The 24,591-nt window shown below is 39.7% G+C and overlaps 1 protein-coding gene across 1 annotated transcript in view; it reads right to left on the reverse strand.

Annotated features, from left to right (window-relative positions):
- Positions 1-24,591, reverse strand: part of ANO4 (anoctamin 4) — a 230,250-nt gene that overhangs the window by 124,182 nt on the left and 81,477 nt on the right. The window contains exon 4 of the mRNA XM_067296928.1: positions 11,538-11,744. Within this exon, the coding sequence (XP_067153029.1) occupies positions 11,538-11,744 (207 nt within the window). The remainder of the gene's footprint in view (positions 1-11,537; positions 11,745-24,591) is intronic.

Here is a 24,591-nt window from a genome sequence, read left to right on the forward strand (position 1 = left end):
CTGTGTGGCAGTGCCAGCACACATGCAACTGCAGTGATGAACTGGGAGCATCTTAAAGGGCTATTAAGCTGTTTATGCAGTTTTCCCTAATTTGAGGTAGTTATTTTTACCCATGTAGGTCACAGGTCTGCCTTCCATCTATCTACAAAGCACACCCACAGTTCTGAAAGAATTATAAATAATAGGTAATGATACACATTGAAAGAGAGGTCTTTAGAGTCTTCTGATTTAAGCCAAAATACTCTATCACAACAGTGTTAATACGCAATGCATTTCCATGATAAACAAAATTGGGTATTCTATGGAAATATTTGCAGACCTTTGGAAAACCTCTGACCTGGTAGACTGCTGTATATATCCATGAATACTTAGGCACTTGGATAAAACTTTTGATAGTCTTAACTGGTTTACCAATTACTTTACAAATAGAGTATACTCTGTCACTGTTCAGCATAGATAAACAAATCTTCCATTAGGCAGAAAAGATCATTTCTCTTAACAGTTTTCTCCCTGATTATGGATTAAATAACATGTCTGCAGCAAAAGTGACAGCTCTCTGTGAAAAAAACACCAAAATGTCTTGTTAATTTCAACGATGCTTTAAAAGCAATTGCAATAAATACAGCGGGCTACTTCAGTTTCCATGGGAAAGTCAAAGGACATCAGGAAAAAAAGGAAATTCCAAACCCAAATCATTTTGTTTAGCATGAAGAACCTGCGTTACAGCTGGCTTTCTAGGCATGGCCCTATCAAGAGTATTGTAATAACTGTATTGGAATTATTTTTGAAAGGCAATTTTAAAATAGCTTCCCTTTGTATTGAAATACACTGTAAGGTACGACGTATGTTTAAGTATGTTAATACAAACTCTTTTCTTATCTTCCAGAAGTAGCAGTAGAGGAGGAGATTTCTAAACACATAATACTACCAAGTTATCTCAGCCTAAGGTATTCTTAAGATTTATGGTGTCCATTCTCCCCTCCATTTACACTCTGGCTGGCGTAAGATGCACAGAAGTCCACACAACCAATTAACTATAGGGAAGTGGAAGTGGGGAGTCCTAAATTTTGGTCTCTCACTCTCTGGAGTACTGCGTATGCCTTTTCCATGGACAGCCATAGATAAAATGGATGAATACCCCTTTCCTAAAAATCTCTCCTCCTGATGAAGTAACCTGAGCACCAAGCTATAGAGACAGGGTCCTGCTGGCTCTCAATTCTTGCATTTCTAATTCTGCCACTGCCCGGAATGAACCCGTGGGAATGGTCAAGCCCAACACCTGCCTCTCTCCTGGTGATAAGAGCAATCTCCTAAGCAGTAGGACTACAGCTGAGGAGAGTTGAGGCTCCAGGTCTCCCACATGGACATGCGCCCAAACCATTGTGCAGAAGGACACTACCCTTCTTTCTTCTTCATTTCCCTCAGACAAAGCCTCAATGTTTGGAAAGCTGAAAGGACCCAAATATCTGCACAGAACCCCCAAGAAGAGTGTGTCTCATAATTCTATGGCCAATATTTCTAAGTTCCTGGATCCTTAGATCCAGGTCCTTTGTACAGATCTTTACACGATCAGTGGAGGGACAGTGTCTCACGTTTGCCCTTTGAATTACCCCCTAGAAGCACTTCTCTTCACTGATGATATAAAGAGACAAGGCACCTAAATATGTGCTCACCTACTGAGAACAAAGGTTTTTTTAGGTGCCACAATGCCTCAGATGAATCCACAGGAAACAGTCTGCAAATGGCACAAAGCCATAGTGTATAACTAAGCAGAGACACTTCTGCACACGGACTGAACAATTCAGCTCATTTCCTGTTACCCTTATTTATATAAAAATAACAGTAGGACTGATTGTGTTTTAGATTTGCATCTTTCTTCTTACACTGTGAGTGCACATATAAAAACATAATTACCAAAGATCACCATCACATATGCTCAAACATTTGTCTATGTTTGAAAAATCTAACTACTTGTGAATGATAAATCTCTCCAGTTACCATTTACCTTTAACACTATTAGGAGTCGTCAGCAGATGATCTGGGAAGAGGAGGGGGAGAGAACTTTTGCTGAATAAACTGTTTATTGCAAAAAGCTTGCCCAGGTTTAAAGTCAGCAGTTTACTGATGAGAGAAGCAAAAAAGCTGGCTGCATGGGGATAAGAGATATGACCTAACAGATAACTTCAGGGCACCAAAGAATTACTTTATTATAACATGGAATATCACGATAGCTTTTACAAAATACCAGACTGCTCTTCCAGGTGGATTTTAATGTAACAATCAATCATACAGACTAACATTTTATCACAACCTATTACTGCCTTCAAAGTCTGAACACAACCTGCAGAAAACACCAGCAGCCAAACTATTCCAGGAACTTCAGCTATCCTGAGACCACCGAGGAATGAATATAGCATAGGAATGGGAAGATGGTTATCCTAGATGCGGGATATCAGGACAGAGGTCCATTTAGCTCAGGATCCTGTTTCTGACAGCAGGTGACTAGGCAAAAGAAATAAGATGAGGGTAAGCACAACCAGCCTATCCCCAATCTGTCCCTTCTTAGGGACTTCTGGAACAGAAGGTTTCATCTAGACCACCATGATTAATGGCTATCAATGACCCTTTCCTCCCCAAATCTGTCTGTTGCTCTTATGCTCATTGCCACTTCTGAGCTCAACGGTAGCCATTGTATTTATTACTCCCTCACTCCTTTATCTAGCATCTAGACGATGATCACGAAGCCCAGAAATTTACTGTCACCCCAAAGTGTTTCTTACTTTAGTATCTATTCTCAGCCAAGAGCTATTATACTGACCCCTCCCATTATTCTTATTAACATGTGGGTGTGATCATATATATATTTACTTTATATATAGGAAAACATACTTATATGAAAACATGCTTTCCTGTACAGAAATTAAACATGGATCAGTGAATCCCACCCTTGTTTATCATATGGACAGGATATGGTCCTAGTCTACCAGATATTTGTGTGAGTGGAGACATAACCAGGGAGAAGTTAAGATAAATATCTTGATTCAGTTACAGACTGGAGCTGAAAAAGGGAGGCAAGGGAGAAAGTAGGGTCCATGAGAACAGAACCCCAGGTAAGGTTTAGCGTAGAAGTATGTATTTATCTCCAAACTCACAAGAAAGGCAAAGCTTAGGTAAAAGCCTGCATGAAAATTGGGCCCCCAAAAATGAGGCTGGGTAAGAGTCCTATGCCTGGACAGTCCTATAGCTGAGTGATAGAGAGGGAGACCTCTTCCTGGAGTTAGTCTGAAGTACAGGTAGCTGTAAGAATGGTTTCCTTTCTTTACTGTGCTTCTATTGCAATCATTTTATTTATATTTTGATTTTGTAAAAACATTCTTCTTCTGATTTTTAACTTTGCCTTCAAGAGTACCTCACAAGCAGGAGTCCCACCCCTAAAACTGATATGCTTGGCGTTTCTTATAAAGCCCTGCAAACCAATATAATTGCCAAGCATAGCCAAGGGGAAATAGAGAACTTCTTCATTAGTCCAGTTAGTATGGACTAATTCTGGAGCTGTTCACACAGGTTGCCTGTCCAAAGAGATTATTTTCAGTAACTGGTGCTAAGCAGGGACTGCTCCTTAGCAAGTGGTAGCACATAACCTGAATGACAAGGGTCTGTTAGTGAGTTTGTATCATTTTCAGGCATTCTGGCAGCACAAGGGGACTTTGAAGTATGTGCAATTTTGATGACCCTCGAAAACCTTCCAGTTTCATCCAAATTCAGGTTACTCCTTTGTATCCTCCATCTAACAAGCGCTCGATTCCTTTCCTCTCCTAGATGCTTTCTTAATTAGGGTTCTAAATAAAGCATTAAAGTGCAATGCTACCTCCCCATCTTTTCTATTGCAAGTACCCTGAATGTTATCAATAACGAAGACCTCAAAAAATGCAAATCTTTTTTGGTCCATGGAGCCACTAAAGCATAGGATGGTACAGAACTGTGTATCCCAAGGACATAACTGGCAAATACCGTGCTTCTGTGGAGTTATCCAGAATGCAAAGAGAAAACACCTGCTTTCCTGAGATGCAGCACAGCTCCGTCTGTAAAAGCTGCTACAGGGAGGTGAGCAGTGGTGAGACCAAGTTCAGCCACTGAAGGCACAGCAAAGGTCAACAGTCTGCAGATCCAGAAGGGGCTTCTCTTTTGGGACAAGGAACAGACCAAAAATGATGACACCTTTGCTTCGCTGCTACTCTTATTTCTGCTGTAAGCTACAATGCTGATTTTCATACAATTCTTTTGGGGTTGCTGACCGAGTACATTGCACCGTTAGGAATTTTTGGTGGGTTCTGATATGTAGGTGCACTTATTTATATGATATCTACTACCCCAAGCAGAAATATCTTTTTCTGAGTAGTAAAGAAAGGTCATGGCTTAATTTAGAGATTTCAGGATGAACCACTGGGCTAGGGGGTTAGGAAAGAGTGTTTGCTGTCTTTTGGACTGCAACAAATCTGACATGGAAATGAATCGCACAATACAGCCATGCTGCAGTCAAAGCTCTTTTCTGATCATAAAAAACATCTCTGCCAAAGCAGAAGCTAGTTTGTTCTATCTTTTAACAGTCTACCTGCAAGAAGATTTCTGCAAATATAAGAAGCATATTTTATATTAGAATCAGAGGCTTACATAACACTGAGCTTCCTTTAAGTAAGAACCATATAGCTAAGAAAAAGCCACATTTTCAGTCAAGCATTACAAGAACATAATGACCGATTATTCAAGGTCTGCCTGATTGCTTCCTGAATGATGAGCTATTTCTTTTTAAATGAAGTGGGTCATTACTTTCTCAGAAACATTGCAGAATGTTATATCTATTCTCTATTTTCTTCAGAAAAAGCTCAAGCAAAAGTATTTTCAGCTCTCTTAGGACTATTATGATACACTGGTCTTACAACATTTTGATCTTGCCTTGGGATCAGCAATATTCCCTGTGTTTGATCCTAAGACACATCTGGCTGCCTGTTCCTACTTCACACATGTTTCCTTTTGAAAGGAAACTCTCTGAGGGTGAAAGGATCCAGAACAAGCAGAGAAACTGAAGCTGGACAGCCTTCTCCAGCTGAGGACACGCTGTAACTAACAACAGCTACAAAAGCCGAAATCTGAGGGTGAGTTGTACTGATTTTAACATAACTATACATAATTGATTGCAAGAGTGAATAAAAGATCATTTTACAACAGCAAATAGGAGACTGATCAAAGCAGGAAGGGAAATAAAATGGTCTTTGAAAACAGATGAGTTTAAAAATACATATTCCCCAGAGAAGTAGAATACCCTGAAAGACACCACTTAAAATTATTAATATTATTTTTGAAGGTTCTTACTGAGGGCATGCACAGGTCCCAGTAGGATCAACATCTCTGTGTCAGGTGCAGCACAAATCCATACAGACAGATGCAATTTCTGCCTAAATCAGATCAGTTTAAGCTACACAAGAAAGTTAGTGCTGAAAACCAGGTTTTATCCTCTAACTTTTTTTGAATGTGCTGTTCGCAAAACTGTTCTCCAAATTGCTAGAATGAATATTTTAGGAGAGTTTAGTGAACAGGAATTTTCAAAGAAGTGGGCTTTACCCTAGGAAAGTAAAGTGATGAGTGAAATGGCCCGAAAGGCTAGGCAAAGTGAGAGATTTCAGGCGCTGCATCATCCACTAATGAGTTCAACTCTTAAGTTCAAAGTACCACCTAATCGCCATGTGACGATCTGTCACTCAGCCCAGCGACAGAAGCTCCTCACCATAATTGACACAAACCGTTCTCACTGTTAGGAGCTTCAGCAGAGGCTCCCGAGCACAAATACTCAGGGGAATGAACTATCCCTGTGTTTAGCAGGGAGGTATTTCCAGCTCAGGCTTGAGGTACAGCTGAGGGAGTTTGTTTGGGGCATAAACCTTGCACTGTACTGAACACGGACTGCAGGTAAAGAGAAAAGGTAAGTATCCAGGGCATTTTCTTTGCCATCAGTAAAGATAGTTCTGCACGTGGACATTTCTTATAAACTTATATTTTATGTAATGCGCAAATTAGTTTAATAAAGGGAAAGTTAGACTTTTTTGAAATTCGCTTGCTTTTTCCATGCTTCATTCCAGATGAGAGGAATTTCTATATACACTTGGTAGAAGGCATATTGAAAAAAGAATTCATCTCTAATAATGTTAATAATAACACTTCTGTCAGCGTGAGTTCAAATTTTCAGGTGATTTGACATCAGTTGTTCCCACATCCTGCTTGCATTTGCTGTCAAGGATATTTGCATGACGGAGCTTTCTGGCAGAATTTACAGGAATTTATTTTTTTAATCTATGAGGGATATATACCAGAAGTCCTGCCAGTCAGCAAAAAAAAGGGAATGTGATTTAACCAACAAATCACATTGAACTAACCCAGATCTTCTGAAGAACATTCATGACCAAATGTGAATGATCAGGAATGCTGACAAATGTGCACAGACATTTGGTGAAGAGAAAAGGATATCTTTTGCACAGTAAATTATCAGTTGTAAAGAACTCACTCAATTCTAGCTTCCTTGATGATTCAAAGTTCATTAAGTTGTGACTAAGCTCATTAAATATACATTTCTTTTTTTCTTTAATTTTGACTGCCACAGTTGCAAGGACTGTGTATTTTTCCCAGCCTCCTAAATCAGTTGTTCTGCTGTCCCACACCACTACCTTCTTCTTTTTTATTTCATGCCCCAAAACTGTATGCATCAAGAAAAATTACACAGTTTGATATGCAATAAAAAAGAGGATTCTGAAATCAAGAAAAGCATGCCTAAGGCAATATACATCTCCCTTTAACTTCTATAACTTCTCCATCAGGTTCTATTTGCAGGAAAAGGCAAGAGTCTGACAAAAAAGGTTCTCATTGAATTCCAATGACTGCACTAGACTTCCATCCAAATGCCAGAAACCAGTAATTTCAGCAGGTGCTTTCCTTGTCATTGAACACAAAACTCTTTCAAGGATCATGGATATGCCTATGCTATTTCAGATAGCAAGCAATCTCCATTCCAAAATACACTTTGGCTTTGAAAGAGATTTTTTTGAACAGTAAACTACTGAAAGCAGAAATCTCTACAACATTTTTATGAATTTTTTTAACTGAAATCTCTTTACATATTTACGAAATTCTGAAATAAACTGATTTCAAAGAGAATCCTTATGGAAGTGCAGATTGCATACATATCTCTATTCATATAACTGATATAAAAGCATATCTACATTATTATATGTACACTTTTATATACACCTCAAAAAGTATTGATGCATACTGCACTGACTTATGTGTTTTTCAATTTTAAGCAGGTAATAGACAGTACACATGATATGTTGAGAGAAGTTCTGAACATACCAATTACTGCTTCAAATCTAATTCACAGAGCGTATTCTGACACTAAAGAGTTGTGCTTAGGTATGTATTGGAATTTGAAGTTAATTTCAGTAACACATAATGTGTTACATAATATTACATGGTTGCCCTTTTTTTTTTTCTGGTTACAGTTATATAGTTATATATGTGTATTAAGGTTTACCCAGAGACCTTTGTAGGAAGTAAAGAGAAAGAAAAGTTGCTGGGGAACTTCTGAATCTCTGTTAGTACAAAATGGGTATCAATTGTGAGCAAGCCTAGCAACCAGCAAAGACCTAGGAAGTTTCCAGGGGACAGAGAAGCAATTAAACAACTCACTTTACTGCTGCTTAGATGTACTGAGCAAGATAATTTCTCCACAGCTAGCAAATTTAAGAACTGCTAGAGAAATCAGATTTGACTAGTTCCTCAGAGTCCAAGAATAAAGAAATTCATCACAAATAGGAAAAAATAAGGTAACATTGCCCTGATTTGGAATATACAATACCAATAGAAAGGGCAGGCAGAAAACCAGAAACCAAAGTCCTGCTTATTCCTTAACAAAGCTGCAATGCAGTTACAAGTGAGGTAAGCATTTTTCTTTTTGGTCCTCAGATTTGCCTAATCCTGACATTGAGGGAATGGAGTGGGAAGAGGATTTAACCTCTAGGCTTGTTCAGTACTTGGTCCCCCTGCTCTGACAGACAACCTAAATGCTGATTACCATCACTTTCAAAATAAGCGTCCTTGTGTGCAATGCAGACAAATCAATCCTCAACTATCTTCAGGGGAGTTTTAACAATTTACACCAGCCCAAGGTCCTCCCCATGTGCTTTGAACCTTGTACTTCAGTAGTTCAGTACCTCATTTAGCCACATTATACCACAACAGCTCCCAGAATTAGGAGAGGATAATTGGAGGTTATCCCCAAAATTAAAATACCATCCTTCCATGACTCTGGAATATTTACATTATTCCATAATATTTACATTAATAAGTCAATGTTCAAATCATTGCATCAAGATTTATCGTCTGAGAGATTTGTCTTTGCTTTTCTCCTTTCTCAAAGGAACTTTCCTCAGACGGGAGAGTAAGCAGAGGCATCAGGAGTCTTCGCTGACATTGCCATTATTAAGAGTTTTCTCCCACTTCTCTTTCCATTTCCCTCTGTTTTTGTTTGGTTTTTTGTTTGTTTTTTTCCAGTTATGTGATACATTTTGATCTGTTTAAAATCAGAGCTCGGGAGCTGCTGTTTTGCTTGGGGCTGAGCAGTACCTCTTTGTAAGTTTGCACAGGATAAATGGCTTTTTACAAAAAAAGGCACACTACTGACAGTTTACTGCTCACTGGCCACTCTCCCTGTTCACAACACCCACAGTGACAGTAGAAGTCATTGGCCTCAGGCACCTTGCCAACAGCAAATAAAACGGATAGGGAAGTAAGCTAAAAAGGAGTGCAGTAACACTGAACAATACCTATAAGTCTTCCACATTAGAGTGTAGCTGTCTACGAACTTCAGTTAAAGAAAGCAGCTGTCAGTCAAACAGAATTAGTGATAAATAATAAAAAAGGTGTCATTCTGAAAAAAAATGGCAATAGGAAACAAAGTGGCAGGGAGAAAGAGCAGTGGTATGCTGTCAAAGGGGAAAAATATACTCACTTATTACTCTATCATTTTATCAAGGCAATTTTCTTCCCATGGTTCTACCTCTTTGATTGATAAGAATTAGAAATGCCATTTCAAGTCCTCAAAATACTTTTCTGTACAATCTGTTATGCTGGAATACCTTTGTTTTCTGACTATTGTTAACTGGACAAAGGAAATTTCAGACTGAATATAATGTAAACTTCTCCAATCATGAGACCTACTTAATTTTCATAACAGCACTCAAGGAAAGCAAGCACCCAAATTGTATGAGATACTTAAAATCGGGCTGAACAAAATCCCTGGGAATTTACTCTATGCAATAGCAGGAAGATAGCTTGGGAAATAACAGTGTAAGATCTTTTCCCTGGGTAATTAATGCAAGTCAGAACATCTTCATTCTTAAATGCCAAACTATTTATAATGTACAGCCTTACCATCATTGGTCAATAAGTGCGTTTGGATAGTTTTTTATGAAGTTAGAACAAACAACTGTTAATTTGTGGCTGAATCAAAATGAATGACATATGATTTCAGTTTTAAATTGAAATTTTCTCTTAGAAGGGCTCTTTATTACTATTGTTACCTGAGGATAATCTTTCTTTAGACTCTACTTGCATACATCCCTAATGCTTGCAACTTAACCCAGACTGAGACACAAATTTAGTGCTCTATATAGAATAAAAAATCAGACCCAAAACATAAAAACATTATTGCATTCCAGTACCACATCAAACAACAACACTGTAAGACAACTAAGACAAAACTCATATCATATAATGTATTTATAAAAGTCTGCAGACTTTAAGGCTCTGGATACCACTAAAACCTATTACCTTCAGTGAAGCTCAAGATACTAAATGTCTCTCTAAACCAAGCCAGCAAGCATGCTCTCTGTAGGTCATACGTGCTGTTATTGTCTAAAGAGCAGGATATAACAAACAGAACTAATCTAATACGATTTTACTGAAACTTAAATTCCTCAGAGAAGTGTTATCCAAAGTCACTCGCACTTCTACTAATGAGCTCCATTTTAGGAAACCTCTGTAGTATGTCTGAAAAGGGATCCTTTCCTCAATCAAAAGCCAATGTATGTCGTTTATATCATTTAGTACTAAAACATAAGCCAAGTCTACCAGCAAACAGAGGTAGAATGTATATCATCTCACAATGAACATCATTTGTATTACCTGTTGTGCATGTTCAAGATATTTGTTTCACAAACTGCAGTGCAGTTTTTTTTATTGGTCTGTTAACATGCTGTAGTCATGATTATGTATCTTTAGCAACAACAACATTGCTGTAGTAGTAATTTCTGTACTTCAAGGAAAAAAACACAGAAGTTGAAAAAATAGAAGGCCAAGAAGTGAATAGAGGAACTGATATAGGCAAAATCAGATGGTTGTGAGTCACTGTAAATTCTTAATTAATCCATGTTGACAAAGATTATGGTGACTGCGTAGTATGGGTACGTGAAACTCATAGCAATAGACCTACATAGCAACCCACAATATATAATTTGTATTTTCAACTTTTACAAAAATCAAGGAACTTCCAGATCCGCAAGGTGGTGGAAGCATGATAAGGGTTTGCAGGCAGAACTGTCTGTCTCACACAAGTGGGCTCTGCCCCTGCAGCACCCCAGCAGCTGTGTACAGGGTGCGTCATGTCCTTCCCCAGGGCAGCAAACCTGGAAGATCCTGAGCCCCTTCATTTTAAGAGTCACAAAACCGGCTTCATGGGCAGCCTTAATGTGCTCCACCCCAGAAAGAAATCTGGAGTTCAGTTTTCAGTGAAGAAAGTCTGAACATGGCCAGTGCAAATGTTCTCCTCTGTTATAAGAAATGATACTTCTAAAATAACTCTGGCAATTAACATAACAAGGAATGAATTCATGATGTCAATTAGAATTTGATGGTTCCTAGGAGATTCTGGCTTTCTTTTAAAAAGTTTCATTGTTTTATCCACTTAACATATATTGTAAAATTGCCTTCAGATCTGGAGTTTTTGTTTTCATTCTAGGAATAAGACTTTGATCTACACCCTGAATTGTCCCAAATTCTTAGTTGAAAAGAAAATTTAGTGTCATTTCCTGAGTTTCATAGTGATGCTTGTAGCCTTCAGAGCATTACCATTAGCTCAAGGTTTATCAAAACTGAATGTGTATAAAGGGAGCACTATTCAAAACCAATGGCCCAAAGCACTATCCATATTAGCATTTTGAACACCACTACAGATTGTTTTATTTTTTTAATGATTAAATTTACATTTTCATTCCCCACTCCCAGCTGTCCCAACTCTTGCTTCTCCCAATGAAATCTACAACTGTCCAAAACATATTGAGCATAGGCAGAACAAACATCAATCTATAGCTCTGTTGACCAATAGATTGATCTCCATAACAGCATGAGCTGATGCTTTTGATACCAGCTTCATAGCACCATGGCACACCACACAAGAAACAGATCTAAAAAATGTGTCAAGCCAAATCTGTTACCTGGCTGATGAGTTTTTGCTTTTCCACCAACGACTGCCGAAATACTAGATCCAGAAGATGAAGCTTCCATTTTTATTGACCTTCTGACTCGTGGGAGTGAAGGATGCCCAACCACAGGCGGATGCTGTGACACTGGGTAGCTTGCTGCAATTCTCCTCTGATAGACTTGCACACGCTTTTCAGCCCCATGAATAGATAAACTTATACCTGACAGGAATAAAAATTAGCACTGTTAGATACAGGAGACCAGCACAGAATAACTAAAATATAAAAATTGCCATGGTTTAAAATGGATCTGTAACAGCCTTCTTGAAGAAAAAAAAAGCTATAAAAGCATGAACTGCATATGAAAATGAAAAACAGGAACATCTTTACTGCTGCTGTGCTGCAGCCATCAGAGCCAGTCGCACTAATAGATATTTAAATTAATATACAGTCATGGTTTAGTGCCTTACTGGCCTCCAGGAAGAATTATCTTCCATTCCTACAAAAAATACACATAGAGCTCACACAGAATGATATTAATGAGGTAACTGCCACAGAGTGTATCAAATGACAGTTTTCTGATTGATGGACTAAAACTTGGCAATAATGGATGCTTTTCTTCTGAACATTCACAAGTATCATCGAATCTCATCATATAGAAAAGATATTACACTTCAGGGAGACTAGCTTTTAAGGCAAAAATAAATGTCTGCTTTTAGGAAAACAGTAAAGCTACAAGCAAAAATAGTATGACCTTAAGCTTGAAAAACAATTTCACTTTGACCAGTCCTGTGAAACTTTGGCTTTCCTTTTCTCTCTCAGGTCAACACTAGAAATTGTCTTTCACATCAAAGTAATTCTCAAATTTGTCTCTTATAACACAGCTAGTTTTGAAATAGAAATTGTTGTCTGTTATGGAAACAGTCCTTACTTTTCCATAGAAAAAAAAGCAAAGTTGATATTTCCTGTATGTCTATAGTACATTCTTAGAGAGAAATGCTAACTTACAGTACAAAACACTGATTCTGATTTCTTTATGTTAACATTGACACGACTGCTCCAACTTTATCAGTGTACTCTGGTGAAAACCATTAGATCACCTTCTTCAGGCAACAAAGAGCTGAACGATAATTCTGTGACACTGTTTTATGCTTAGTTTAATTGTGAGTCTTCTTTCATCAGCAGCCACTCTTTGTTTTAAAAACAAATTAAAAAACATAACCAGATATTAATGGTCAAACTGAGAAGCAGATGGGAATAGCTGACCCAAAAAATTAGGAATGGACATATTGTAAGCCCATAAACTGTAAAGAGCAGTTACTCGCAATCATTATTCATCATTGATTAGACTGCACATTTTTGTGAAAGGGATCTTCCACTGAAACATTCAAGAATGCTTTAATGACTGCAGTCTTCCAGTTCCACTGAAAATCAGTGCAACATGAGCCTGCAAGTTGTGGAAGAAGGTTTTGAACCTTTGACATCTTGGTACACTCTGGTAGATAACATATCACTAAAGGAAGAGAGCCACCACTTCTGTAGGCAAATGGTGAAAACACTGGGGTTGCACACATGAAAAAAACATGCTGTGAAGAATTGTTCTCCTTTGGGATGGTTTTGTACATTCAGGATCAAAGCTGCTGCTCTCTCTGCCTGATTTTGCAGCACTTCCTCGGAGCCGATCTGCAGGAAGTGTAACCGGAAGAGCGCTCTCCCAGTTATAGGGCTAATAAAACTGCTGGCTACTTCTAAGGACTGTTGAAATCACATCTTCGTTAATACAGAAGCCAAATCCCAGTCACCTTATTCAGTTGATTCATCTTGTGAAAGGCAGCATAACAATCCACATGAGCAGAATAACAATGAACACGCCTGGACAACGCATCTCTTTGAATAAAGTGCTCAGTCATAATGGGCTCCAACCTGTGAGGAGCTCAGCTCCACCTGTAAAATGACTTCTTTATTTCTTGTGCAGTCACTGGAAGCTCATGGTGCACCAAAGTCCGTGTAGTTATCCCTCAGTTATTACAAGATTAATCACAACTGTTTTCTTTCAGCATCACTATTGGGCATTGTATCATTTAAAACAAAAGTCTCTCTGAAGCTTACAATGGAGTCAGGATATATATTCTACCAACACTAAATGTAAAACCTGGCACTGGCACATAGTGATTGGTTGGATCTCAATGAGACTGTATTTTTATTTGATCACGAAATGAGTGATCTATTTTAGGAGCCAGTTCCAAATGTAAACTGACTGCTACATTTCTCTGAGGTTCAAGTAAATTGCTTCTTCACTTTCCCAAAGCAAAGCCTATAAACTGTTGTGCAGCTGTGACTCAGCTTTCTAAACTATTTGTGCAGCACTTTTCTTCAGCCATCAAAATAAAGGATACTGCAGCCAGATCATTTTTGCTAAGGACTGCAAAATTTGCAATTAACTGCATCCAACATGATGTTCAATCTACAGTTTGACTCTAATTATATGCAACATTTTATTTCTTCCACTGAGTGTGTTATGAAATGATAACACTGAATTATGCAAGGAAGAACGTGCCAGCCTTATTGGAAATTTTATAGCTTGTTTATAGGACAAAGATGGAAGTGTCCTTGTTTAATTAGCATTTCAGCTTTTTCCAGACAGAGCCTAAATCTTGCTCTTCTATACACTTTTCTTTTGTTAAACTAGAAGTAAATATCTGTAAAAATGTAAGATGCTAATATTGCAGTAAGCTGAGGTATTACCTTGCTTTCATGTGGGCGAAAGTCCTTTTAAAAGAAGTATTGGCTCCTGAAAACACATCCTCAGACAATATGCACAAAAGCAGAGACAAAGGGAGGAGGAATGGAAGGAAGGGAGGTAGAGATGTTAAGAATAGTGCATGTAGGTTATGGGAAATGAAAATCTGGTGAACTACTGGTGCTAAGCAGACTCTAGAGTAAATTCCCCCGAGTCTTACTGCAAACACTGATGCTGAGTCATGGAGTTTTGTGGGTCAGAAATGGGAAAAAATGGTGCACAGATCTTTGAAGAGTAGATGTTAAAGTCAATATCTCATACTTTTTGCAGCGTGACAGTACCCACACAAGATTTCTAAAAAGACAAGTGGTCTGACAGTGTACTGCAGACTGGTTCCTCAGTTAGCTCTGTTTGGTGGAGTTTTTGCCCTGCCTTCAGCCTTGGTACCAGACAGATGCCAACCACCGAAGTCCCGGTGCTGTTGCACACCTGGCAATGTGGCCCCCACCGTGCTCAGCCCTGCAGCACGGTCATTTGCATGTAGGCTTGGCAGGCTGGGACACTGGGCCATGAGTGACCTGGCATGCTCTGGCAGACCCTATAGATGATACATAAACCAAGATGCTCTCCTGCTTCTCCCCATGGCTTAACCACCCACAACATGTACCATCAGCAGCATTTCAACCTGCGGCTGCAGCGCAGAGGCAGGTGAAAAGCTTCCATGTTGGCCAGTAGCCATGGCTGACTGCTCATTTAGGAGGCCTAGCATCTGGATGGGGCTCTGAAACATGCTGGCATGCAGCCAGATAGCTGTAAGCAGTTAGCTGCATCTGGCTGGCTGCAAACAAAGTATATGAGAATGGGAAGTAGAAGTTTAGTGTTTTGAAGCTGGACAAGATTCGAGCCTTCAGGAATTGTTTATGTCACTTTCCTTTTCCTTCACACAGCAACATTCCTTCTCTGTATTTGCAAATTTTCACACATCTTTCCCCTCCTTACCTACATTTCTGTCCTCTTCCTCATACAAGCTTCTTGCCTCCCTGAGCAGCAGCTCTTCTTGTGCCCTTCTGTTCTCTGATGCATCTGTTTGAGCTTGCAGCTTCATGCAAGAGAGGCACCTTCACCCCCTTCCTACAAACCACTCTCAACTGCACAGTTTCCCAGCAGGGATGTTCAGCCTTCATCCCGCTCCTGGCTAACTCTCATTGCTCCTGGCTATGTTTTTATATTGGAATTTTTTTCACAGCAGCATTTCTTTTACGTTAAGCATATTTTGCCTCTTATGAAGTGGTAGGATGCTTATGATACCACAGATTTTATAATGCTCCAAAATAAAACCTGCATATGAGAACATTAAAAGTGGAGTGCTAAAATACTTTAAAGTCAGAAAGAAATAAAAGTCAAACATAAAGAAGAAAAAGGAGGGAGAAATTAATAAAAGTAGAAAATGCCACAGTGTGCCTATGGCTTAGAATTTGCCTGCAAAGTTTTGCGTGATGGTGAGGTTTGTTTTGTCAGCTCTTCAGATGCTACAGCGATGAACAACCACATCCTGTGCTGCTCTGCAATCACTCTGTCAAGGCATCTGACAGGGCATCTGCTTTGCTCATGTCTCAGCCCTGGGTAACTGGCACTGTGCACCACACACCTCTGCACAGAACCTGCATCCAGCGGGCTCCTGCCAGGGCCTCATCCAGCTGGCCCGTGGGCTGTTTTCCTGAGCATAGTGCAGAGACTCTAGTACCAGCGGAGGTGGCTCCAGTGCCAAAACTGGGGTCAGCAAGGCACTGTATCCAAATTGTACTGTGCTGGGACTGAGAGAGCTTCTCCATGTGGGATGATGCTCCACTGTCAGGTCTGGGTCAGCCCTAGCTCTATTCCGCCCTGCACTCCTTGGAGGGACAGATGTATTGTTATAGGTTCCTTCTTGCTGTGTCTTTCTCCAGCCAGAGATAATAGGGACATGAATAAACAATCAAGATGCAATGCAGAGTTAGAAAGCTGTATAAACAATCCATTAGTGAACAGCGCTCAACTAGTCTCAAGTGCCCTGACCTGCTTTGTAGACCTTCTCTGGGATATCAGACTGCTGCTGACAGGTGCAGTAAGTTCATTTGGTTTGGTAACATCTGAGTATCTGTGCTCACGGAGAGAAATAACCTGGGCTCTTTCTCTTCATGTGGCTTCTTTTATTCTGCCTTGGCAGTATGTGGAGGCCTTAAGAGCTGACAGAGGTTGACATTTTCTTCAAGGCCCCTTTCAGAGTAGAGCAAGTGCAGGGGAGCCCAGAGCAAGGAGTGAGGAAGAAGATCTCAGCTGCAGTGTTGTGAGGGGCCACATGAAGTAAGGCAGCTCTGGGTAACATGCAGTCATCAAAGTCCAGATAAGCAAGATCATAAGGAAGCACATTGGAAGCATGGGCAAAGAGAGAAAAATAAGTCTTTGAGGTATACTGTATAAATGGGGAAATTACATATTTGATTCCTTTTGACTTTTACACAGAGGAGGGAAGAAAGTGGGCTAATTTGTTCACCTTAAAAAGCTAAGCACCCTTTCTTCAGCCTGTGCAAACTGCCACATCTCCCATTAAACTCAATGATGCTCTGATAACAGCTTCAGCTTTTTCACATTTTGAAGCTGGCCTTGACAAGGGGGAGCTCAGAAAGGGCAAGTAACATGAAAGGTTTCTCATGCAAAATCATCTTCATCTCAGACTCAGCACAGAGACAGCTGTGCTGGGTGCCACGATGAACTCTTCTGCTTGGTCTGAATCCTAGGTGGAAATGAATGAGCATAAGAGAAAAATTCATCTGCTGCCCTTTTGTACACATGCCTAAAAGCACAATTAAAGGTAGGTTCCTTTTTTTCCACCCATGCCCTACATAGAGAGCAAAAACATCCAAGGAAGTATGTCTACCTTTTTCTACAGCTTGGGGAAAAATGTTACAACTGCATTAGGATTCTCACATTAGATTAAATCATTTCTGAACAACTTTAAGTACCACTTCTGTAAGTGATAATAGAGCACAGCATCAGCACAGCAACAGCATTGAGTCCCTTGCCATTGCTAACACAACTGATTCATAAAAATTACATCTAAATGCAGATTATATGCCAAGTATAACCTTGAAAATGGTGCAACATTTCTGATCACATCAGCTACAAAAGAAAAAAAAAACTTTAAAAAAACAAACAGAAAAATTACCGGTTACAGAATCGTCTGCTTCCCTGGAACTGGACTGAGAAGAAAGATCCTTAAGAATACTGTGCATCTTGACAAGTTATGTGTGTTCACTTTTTTTTGAGGCTTTGCATAGTCTTTTTTGTCAATTTTTGGATAAATGACTGCATATTCAAGATCTATACTAGTTTCAGAAACCATTCCTTGAATGTTAGCTTTTTTCTATTTTCTACCAAAAATTCACGCAGCCAGTACAGGGTGTGTGTATCTGACCCTGGCTCAGCATGCAGGTTCTGCTAATATGTTGATTTTTTTTGAAGCAAACCCTGACTTTTCTCCCTCTTTGAGGCATCTTCACCATTTATTCTCCAAAGACCCTACAAGCTCCTTAGAGCTTAGTTCACAGAGGACTATTCCAAGCTGTCTGTGAACCTGGTTTCATCCCACCATCCTTCACCCTTCTTAAGGAGCCAAGGAACACTGACCCCCCTCATAGCCACTTTTTTTTTTTTTCCAGATAATACCTATAAACAGTAATGGTCAGAATACTGGTCCATCCAGTCCAGCCTCCTCTCTCTTAATAGTGATCAGTAGTAGACACATATGAAAGAGAGTCACCTATAGTGATATTTTCCCAGTATCTTCTCCCAGCCTCCAACAGGTTGCTACTCAGTGAATTCCTGAGGAGGAAGTTGAGAATTTGAATTCAACAGCCTTTGATTTGTCCAGCCAGTTTTTTTAATTTACATAAATTTTCAGCATTTACAATTTTCCATGGCAAGAAACTGCACAGCTTAAATATGCAGTCTGTGAAGGCTTCTTTTCTTTTTTTGGAACCTGTCACACTCTAATTTTTTTATTGGGAGAGATCATGAACAACTATTTCCTATCTACCTCTTTATTCCACTCATGATGCTGCAGAGCTCTATTATATCTCCTCTCTGTTGTTTCTTTTCCGAAGTTGAGGAGACCCGGTTTACATTGTTGCTCCTCACAAATAAGTCATCGCGTACTTTCAATCATCCATTGCTCCTTCTCCATTCTCTTTCTTTTCTTTTTTTTAAAGAATGGTGGACCTGTAGGTTCACCTGGTCAGTAGGACCAGAAATTCACCTGATGTTTGGGCTGCAACTTCACCAAAGTCTTACAGCAGTACAAAGACGTTGCTGGTTTTGTTCTTCACCTAATAATTCCTTTCAATTCTCTTTCTTGACTCCCCAGAGAACTGATTTGATGTTTTCCTAGAAGTGTCTAAAACAAAGCTGTTATCACCCAAACAGGCCCCTGCTCTCTCCTCCACCATTTCTCTATGGCTAGCCCTGAGGATGGGAGCAGATGCTATCCCAACATCAGGAATACTCAGGCTCATGGTTGCCTCATGTACAGTTTGGAGGGCGCAAAAGGCAGACTGCTTCCAGTACGGTAGCAAATCACTTGCCCGAAGGTATCAGTAGATGGACTGTGCCTCCCTGTTTCATGTGCCAGCACTTAAGGCAACTCTTTGTGTGACTCAGAGCAGAGGACCTCCTTCCTAACCCACCTGCTCTAGGTCCCCATGTCAAGCAAAGGTTACAGGAAAGAACACTGCATTATTTCTAAGTTGCATCCTTTTCCACTTCACTTGCTTTCTAGGTCTCATGTTTATCACTTCTGTAAAAGCATCACTATACAGCCTCCCTAGATCAGCAAAACAAATCTTCCCAAAGGCATGTCACCTGTCACTGCTTTTTTTTCCATTATGCTCCTCCAACAGGAGGGATAGCATCATCTCGTACCTGCCAGTTACTGGAAGCATTAAGGTCTGCATTTGGAATTGTAATCAAAGGCATGTCTGAGCTAGAATCAGGACTCCATGCAGAAGTGGCTTGCGTACACACTGCTTTGGTGAAGTTTTCTCTGCACGTATTTAGAAACAAATAGTTAAAGAGAAACAGACCTTACATGGACACAGCTTTAGACATGTGAATGTGCTTTAAGCCAGAATGGCTTATTCTCCCCAGGTTTACAGTAGTGGGTACATTAGCTGTGGTATAACTACATCCAGATTCAGTGTTTATTTACCTCTGTCGGTGCAAAACAAATTCCTAGTCGATAAAAACTGTATGCTTATCTTGGACCCACCATCAAAGGATGGTTTTTACAGCTCCAGAAGTAAGTTATTCAATTATGATAGCCTAGTGTTCAAGTGTGACAAGGTAACATGATTTAAAAATTCCCATAGTGCTTACAGTGATGCAGAAAAACAACCTGAGGTCAAGAAGATGTCTCAGAGAGAGTCGTAATAGTCCTTTAATGATCTGCTTGGCAGACAGAAGAAACACTTGCCTTCCTCAGGCATAAGTGAAGAGAAAAGCTTAGCTGAGTGAGCATAAATCTCTTTTTGGTTGCTGTTTAATTGCTGGTGGTTGTTGTGGTTAAGCTTGCAGGAAGGACCTGTTTTTTGGCTTATGTTTCAGAGTGATCGCGGGGCTCCTTGCTAGCAGACGTGAGCATACACAAGTGCCCACAGTGGTGCGTGGGGCTGCTGTGATGAGCAGCTCCATGTCCCTGGAGCTAAACTGCTTCCACCAGCTGAACTGCCTCAGGGCTGTGGTGCCAAATGCAAGGTGCTGCCTGGGCAAATCTCATGAGCCCAGACAAATAAATGGAACTTTTTTTTTTCCAAGGTGCCCAGTTTGATGGATTTATAAGTCTTTATTTTTATTCCTGCCTAACAATTCACTATTTAGTTCCTATCCACAAAAAGAAAACACAATGTCTAGTGCATATATGCCACTATTTTTTCCAGGCTGTTAAGATAAATGACTAACAATTTGTGTGTAAAATATGTCCTGCTTCAGTTCTCCCAGCATGCTGCAAGCAGGGTCATTTGTCCCCATTCCAACTGAGTGAATTCTTACTGGGGTTGCCTGCATTTTTGTTGCTGTCTTTGCTACTTTACTCTGGATTTTTTGTTTGTTTTAGTAGCTACTTCCATTTACTCCATTGCTGCAACTGGGTTTTTAATCTTACTAGAACTGCATTCATTCTGAATGATCATTTAAAAAAAAAGAAAAAAGTTTCTTTGCTTGCTCTAATATGCAAGAAGTAATAAGAAAGAATACCCTGTCCTGAAATCTGGTGGTCACAACAGACAACAATAACTAAGGCAGATAAAGAATTTTCAATGGAATGTTTCTCTATCAAAAAAAAAAAAGTCAATTGTTAAGAAAAGAATGTTCCAAAGTCAAGAGTTGCTGTCAACAAAATTTTGTTTAGCAAATAAATCTGACCTTATCTGGACCATAATATTCTGCCTTTTCATTTTGGAACGACTTGTCACTTTGAAAAGTGTAATATAACATATCAAATAGAATACAAATTATCAATTAGAATACCAATTGCCTCAGAGCAAGCCAAAAAACAATTATCATATCAATTACTGAAATGCCATCTGGAATACCAATCATCAATTAAAGTTACTGTAATATACAAACAGTAAGAAATAATTTCAAAACATAAAAATTAAAACCAGAAAGCAAAACACATCAAAACAATCAAATTAAATACAGTGAAAACAAGAAGTCCAACCAAAATGAAATATTTCAACTGTCCAGAAACAATCAGAAAGTGCTCAAAAGAGATTCAGAAGACTGGATGTTCTGGCTTTTAATATATCCTGTCTCGAAACAAGTGGAATAGACTTGCATTATAACGGATGTAGGTTCATACAGAAAACAATCAGTCCGTATCTCTGTTTCTGTCACAATAAATAACATTTTGTGTCAACACTTCTTTCTTTGGGGCAATATCTGTTTTCCAAAAAATTGGAAGATTGGATCTGTATTCTTAAGTAGCACTTAATGATTTGGAAACTATGCAGTAACTTATCTTACTCATTTTACTATAGACACACAGCATTTACTTGCCAAAAACATTCAAAACAATGAGACCATTTAAAACTTACTTTTACGTGTGTTAAGCACTGCATTCAAAATTGTACTCTTTATTAACAAACAACCAGTTATTACTCTGATTTTCCAAAATCAAGGACATTCTTGATACTATATTCTACGTAGTACAAACAGGGCAAACTGCAATGCCCAATGAAACAAAGTTAAGTCCTAGATGCTTTTTTACTGACCAGAGAATGAATTGAAGCCCTATCCACACAAATATATTTTGAGAATAGATAGATTTTTAAAGCAGAGAAATTTTTTTGTCTTAACACACTGCCTGAATGTCGACTGCTATACTTCAAATATCACAAGTCTCATTTTATCATATCTAATTGGCTATTCTCTGTAACGCAGAACGGTGCAATCAATCTAAGATATCTTCTGTGAAAGAGGAAAAAGACCAGGAGACCACAGATGGGAGAAAGATAGCTCAGGATACATCTGAGTCTGCCTCCACAACTCACACAGCAATGGCTTTCAGCACAGCGGCAAGGCTTAATTTAACTTTGTCTTTTTGTGTCTTGTTTTAGGGGACCAGCGTGCCATCCACACGCTCAGGCGCTAAGCTGTGCTCTGCCACGCATCTCAAGCAGAGGCAAGGAGGGAGCTGCTGCAAAGACAGAGGGGAATTAGCATTAGACTCGTGGAAACCCTCAGCACGCGCAGCCCCGGGGCCGCCCTGGCTCCCACAGCCGCCGCCTCTACCTGCAGGTGCCCCCGCACCTGGGGACGCCGCAGAGCCGCTATAGTGCCGGGCTTGCCCATGCCGTGCTGCATGGGGGCCAGCAGGAAGCCTGCGGGCAGCACATCGAACCAGCGCTCCTGCCCTCACTCTGCCTGAGCCCCAGCTATACAGCCTTTGCAGGCCGGGCTTCAAAATGCTCTCTGCCCACAGTTGAGATTTATTAACTATCAGTTGTCTTTTACTTTCATGATAATTTTAATTACGTCCTATACAACTTCAGGGGCAGGATCTAAGACAGCAAAACTTCCTTCCTTTTTTATTTTCTTGATGGGAAAGAACACCTTATATCTCATACTGCTGCAAAGTATATTTGAGTGAAATACTTTCAGACTCATATATCTGGACTAATGTATATTTGACTAAAGCACAGATTCACACCCGCTGGGCCAAGTCCAGTGCGTAGGAGTTTTGGCTGCCTGTTGTGAACATGAGGCTATTCCCATAGCCTGGGACCTGTGGGCACCTCTCAGTCCCAGGAGCCTCGCACCGCCAGGGTCTGATGCTGGCGGCCGGCCCCGAAGGCTCCCACCCCTCCTGGGGAAGGGGCTGCAGGGCACAGGCTGGAAGGATGTGCTCTGCTGTGCTCCGACAGGCTCCCCAGCCCAGGAAAAGTGTTTATCACAATGAAGCCTCCGGTGCCAAGATTTCTAAATGGTCGTAAAGTGAGGGCAGTCCCAAGAGCAGATGGCAGCTGCAGTGTGCAGCAGCTGACAGTGAAAACCTATGTTCATCTGCCACCTAATCTTTCTGGCAAGACTCCAGGCAATTAACCATAGCATGATGCTATTGAAAAGAATATGTAAACCTGCCATGTTCGTACATACATTCTTCACAGAGATCAAACCGATTGATCTGAACTTATGCCTACCTGGGTGGAATAAAGCGTAGCTTATGCTCGTTTCAGTTTTGAACTAGATCATATTTCTGGTAGAAGACTAATAAACTCTGAAAGACAACAGCAGTCACATAACGATTGTCTGAATTTGGCTGAGTAGTACATGGATATGGAAAGAAGCGCTCTACTGATTGCTACCGTTTTAATTATTTGACCCCTTTATAGCAGAATCAGAAAATACGATAGCAGGCTATAAAACTGCATACTAGGATGTGAAGTCTATAATATACAGTTTCTTTTTTGTAAAAAGCAGTCCATGCTTTAATTCATTTACTGAATAACTGCTCTGGGCAAGGGCAATGCCCATAATTCAAGTGTGAATAATCCTCTGAGACATTAGCAATTCAGAAAAACACATCAAGTATGTAAGACAGACTTAAAGGTGTATGTTATGAACTACATATATTTTATTGATGCTAATTGGGTATTCATAAAGATTATGAGGAGGCACAGGAGAGACACAGATTTTCTGAGGCCCCTTAAAAGAATCTGATTATAGAAAGAAACATGGGCCTAAAGCTGGCTCTTGTGACTGTCATCTTCTCAGTAAAAGGATACTCACTGATACCCTTTCAAGGAAACTGTCCTTTCTTCACTCACAGCTTTTACACTGATTTTCCAATTACTGTTGATTTATTTTCAAAACCTCTTACAGAAAGTAAAAAACAAACACACACACAAAATATATATGTAATAAATATTTGTAATTTGTATTTGTAAGAACATTCCAGCCTGAGAATGGTGCTGAATTTGTTTTGAATATCATGACAGTTGAACATTTGGGTGTTCAAAAAAGCAGACCGTTAAGGAAGAAAGACTGCTTCTGTTCACAAATCTGAATTCAGAACATGCAGTTCAATTGATTTGCAGGAAGTAATCTTTATGAACAACCCGTAAGCTGAAATGTCATCACCAAAACTATCTATGCAATCAGGAAACTTGTTAGTAATATTTCTGAGAAGGGCTTAACATGTCATTAACCCGTAGGGTCTTCAAGCAATACATGGCACCTGAACAGTTAAAGATAGTTGTGTTCTCTGCTGCATTAATGGTACCGTCCATGAAGAGAAAACTCATACACAGGAGCAGCAGAGTGTGTAGAAACCAAGAGAACAATAAAGTCCATAAGCAGGGCACTTAAAGGAAAGAATACTGAGGGGCATCCTAGTCAATGGAAAAAAAAAATAAAATCAAAGCCTTCCAAATGCAAAATCCTTAAAAAAAAAAATAAAACAAACAAACAAAAAACCCTTCCACCCACACCAAAAAAACAACAAACAGCACTCCAGCCCTCATGCTTTCCCTGGGTGAATGCCTAGTTACACATAATTACAGATAGCTGCCCTATATATTCCCTGAATAAAAGAGCAATGTGTACCTATTCATGTTAGATCTAAGCCCCAGAAGCAAAAAGGCACCTAAAATCCTGGATCCCACTGGATTCATTTCTTTCTTCTAACACCTTTGTGAACACAAGCCTAAATCCAGAAAGGGCTGGGTTTAGAAATACTATTCTTGTTAACTTGGCATGAGGAACTAACCACCAACCAGAAACACTTTTCTTCATTTA

Source organism: Apteryx mantelli, chromosome 1 (genome assembly GCF_036417845.1).
Source record: "Apteryx mantelli isolate bAptMan1 chromosome 1, bAptMan1.hap1, whole genome shotgun sequence".
Taxonomy (NCBI): Eukaryota; Metazoa; Chordata; class Aves; order Apterygiformes; family Apterygidae; genus Apteryx; species Apteryx mantelli.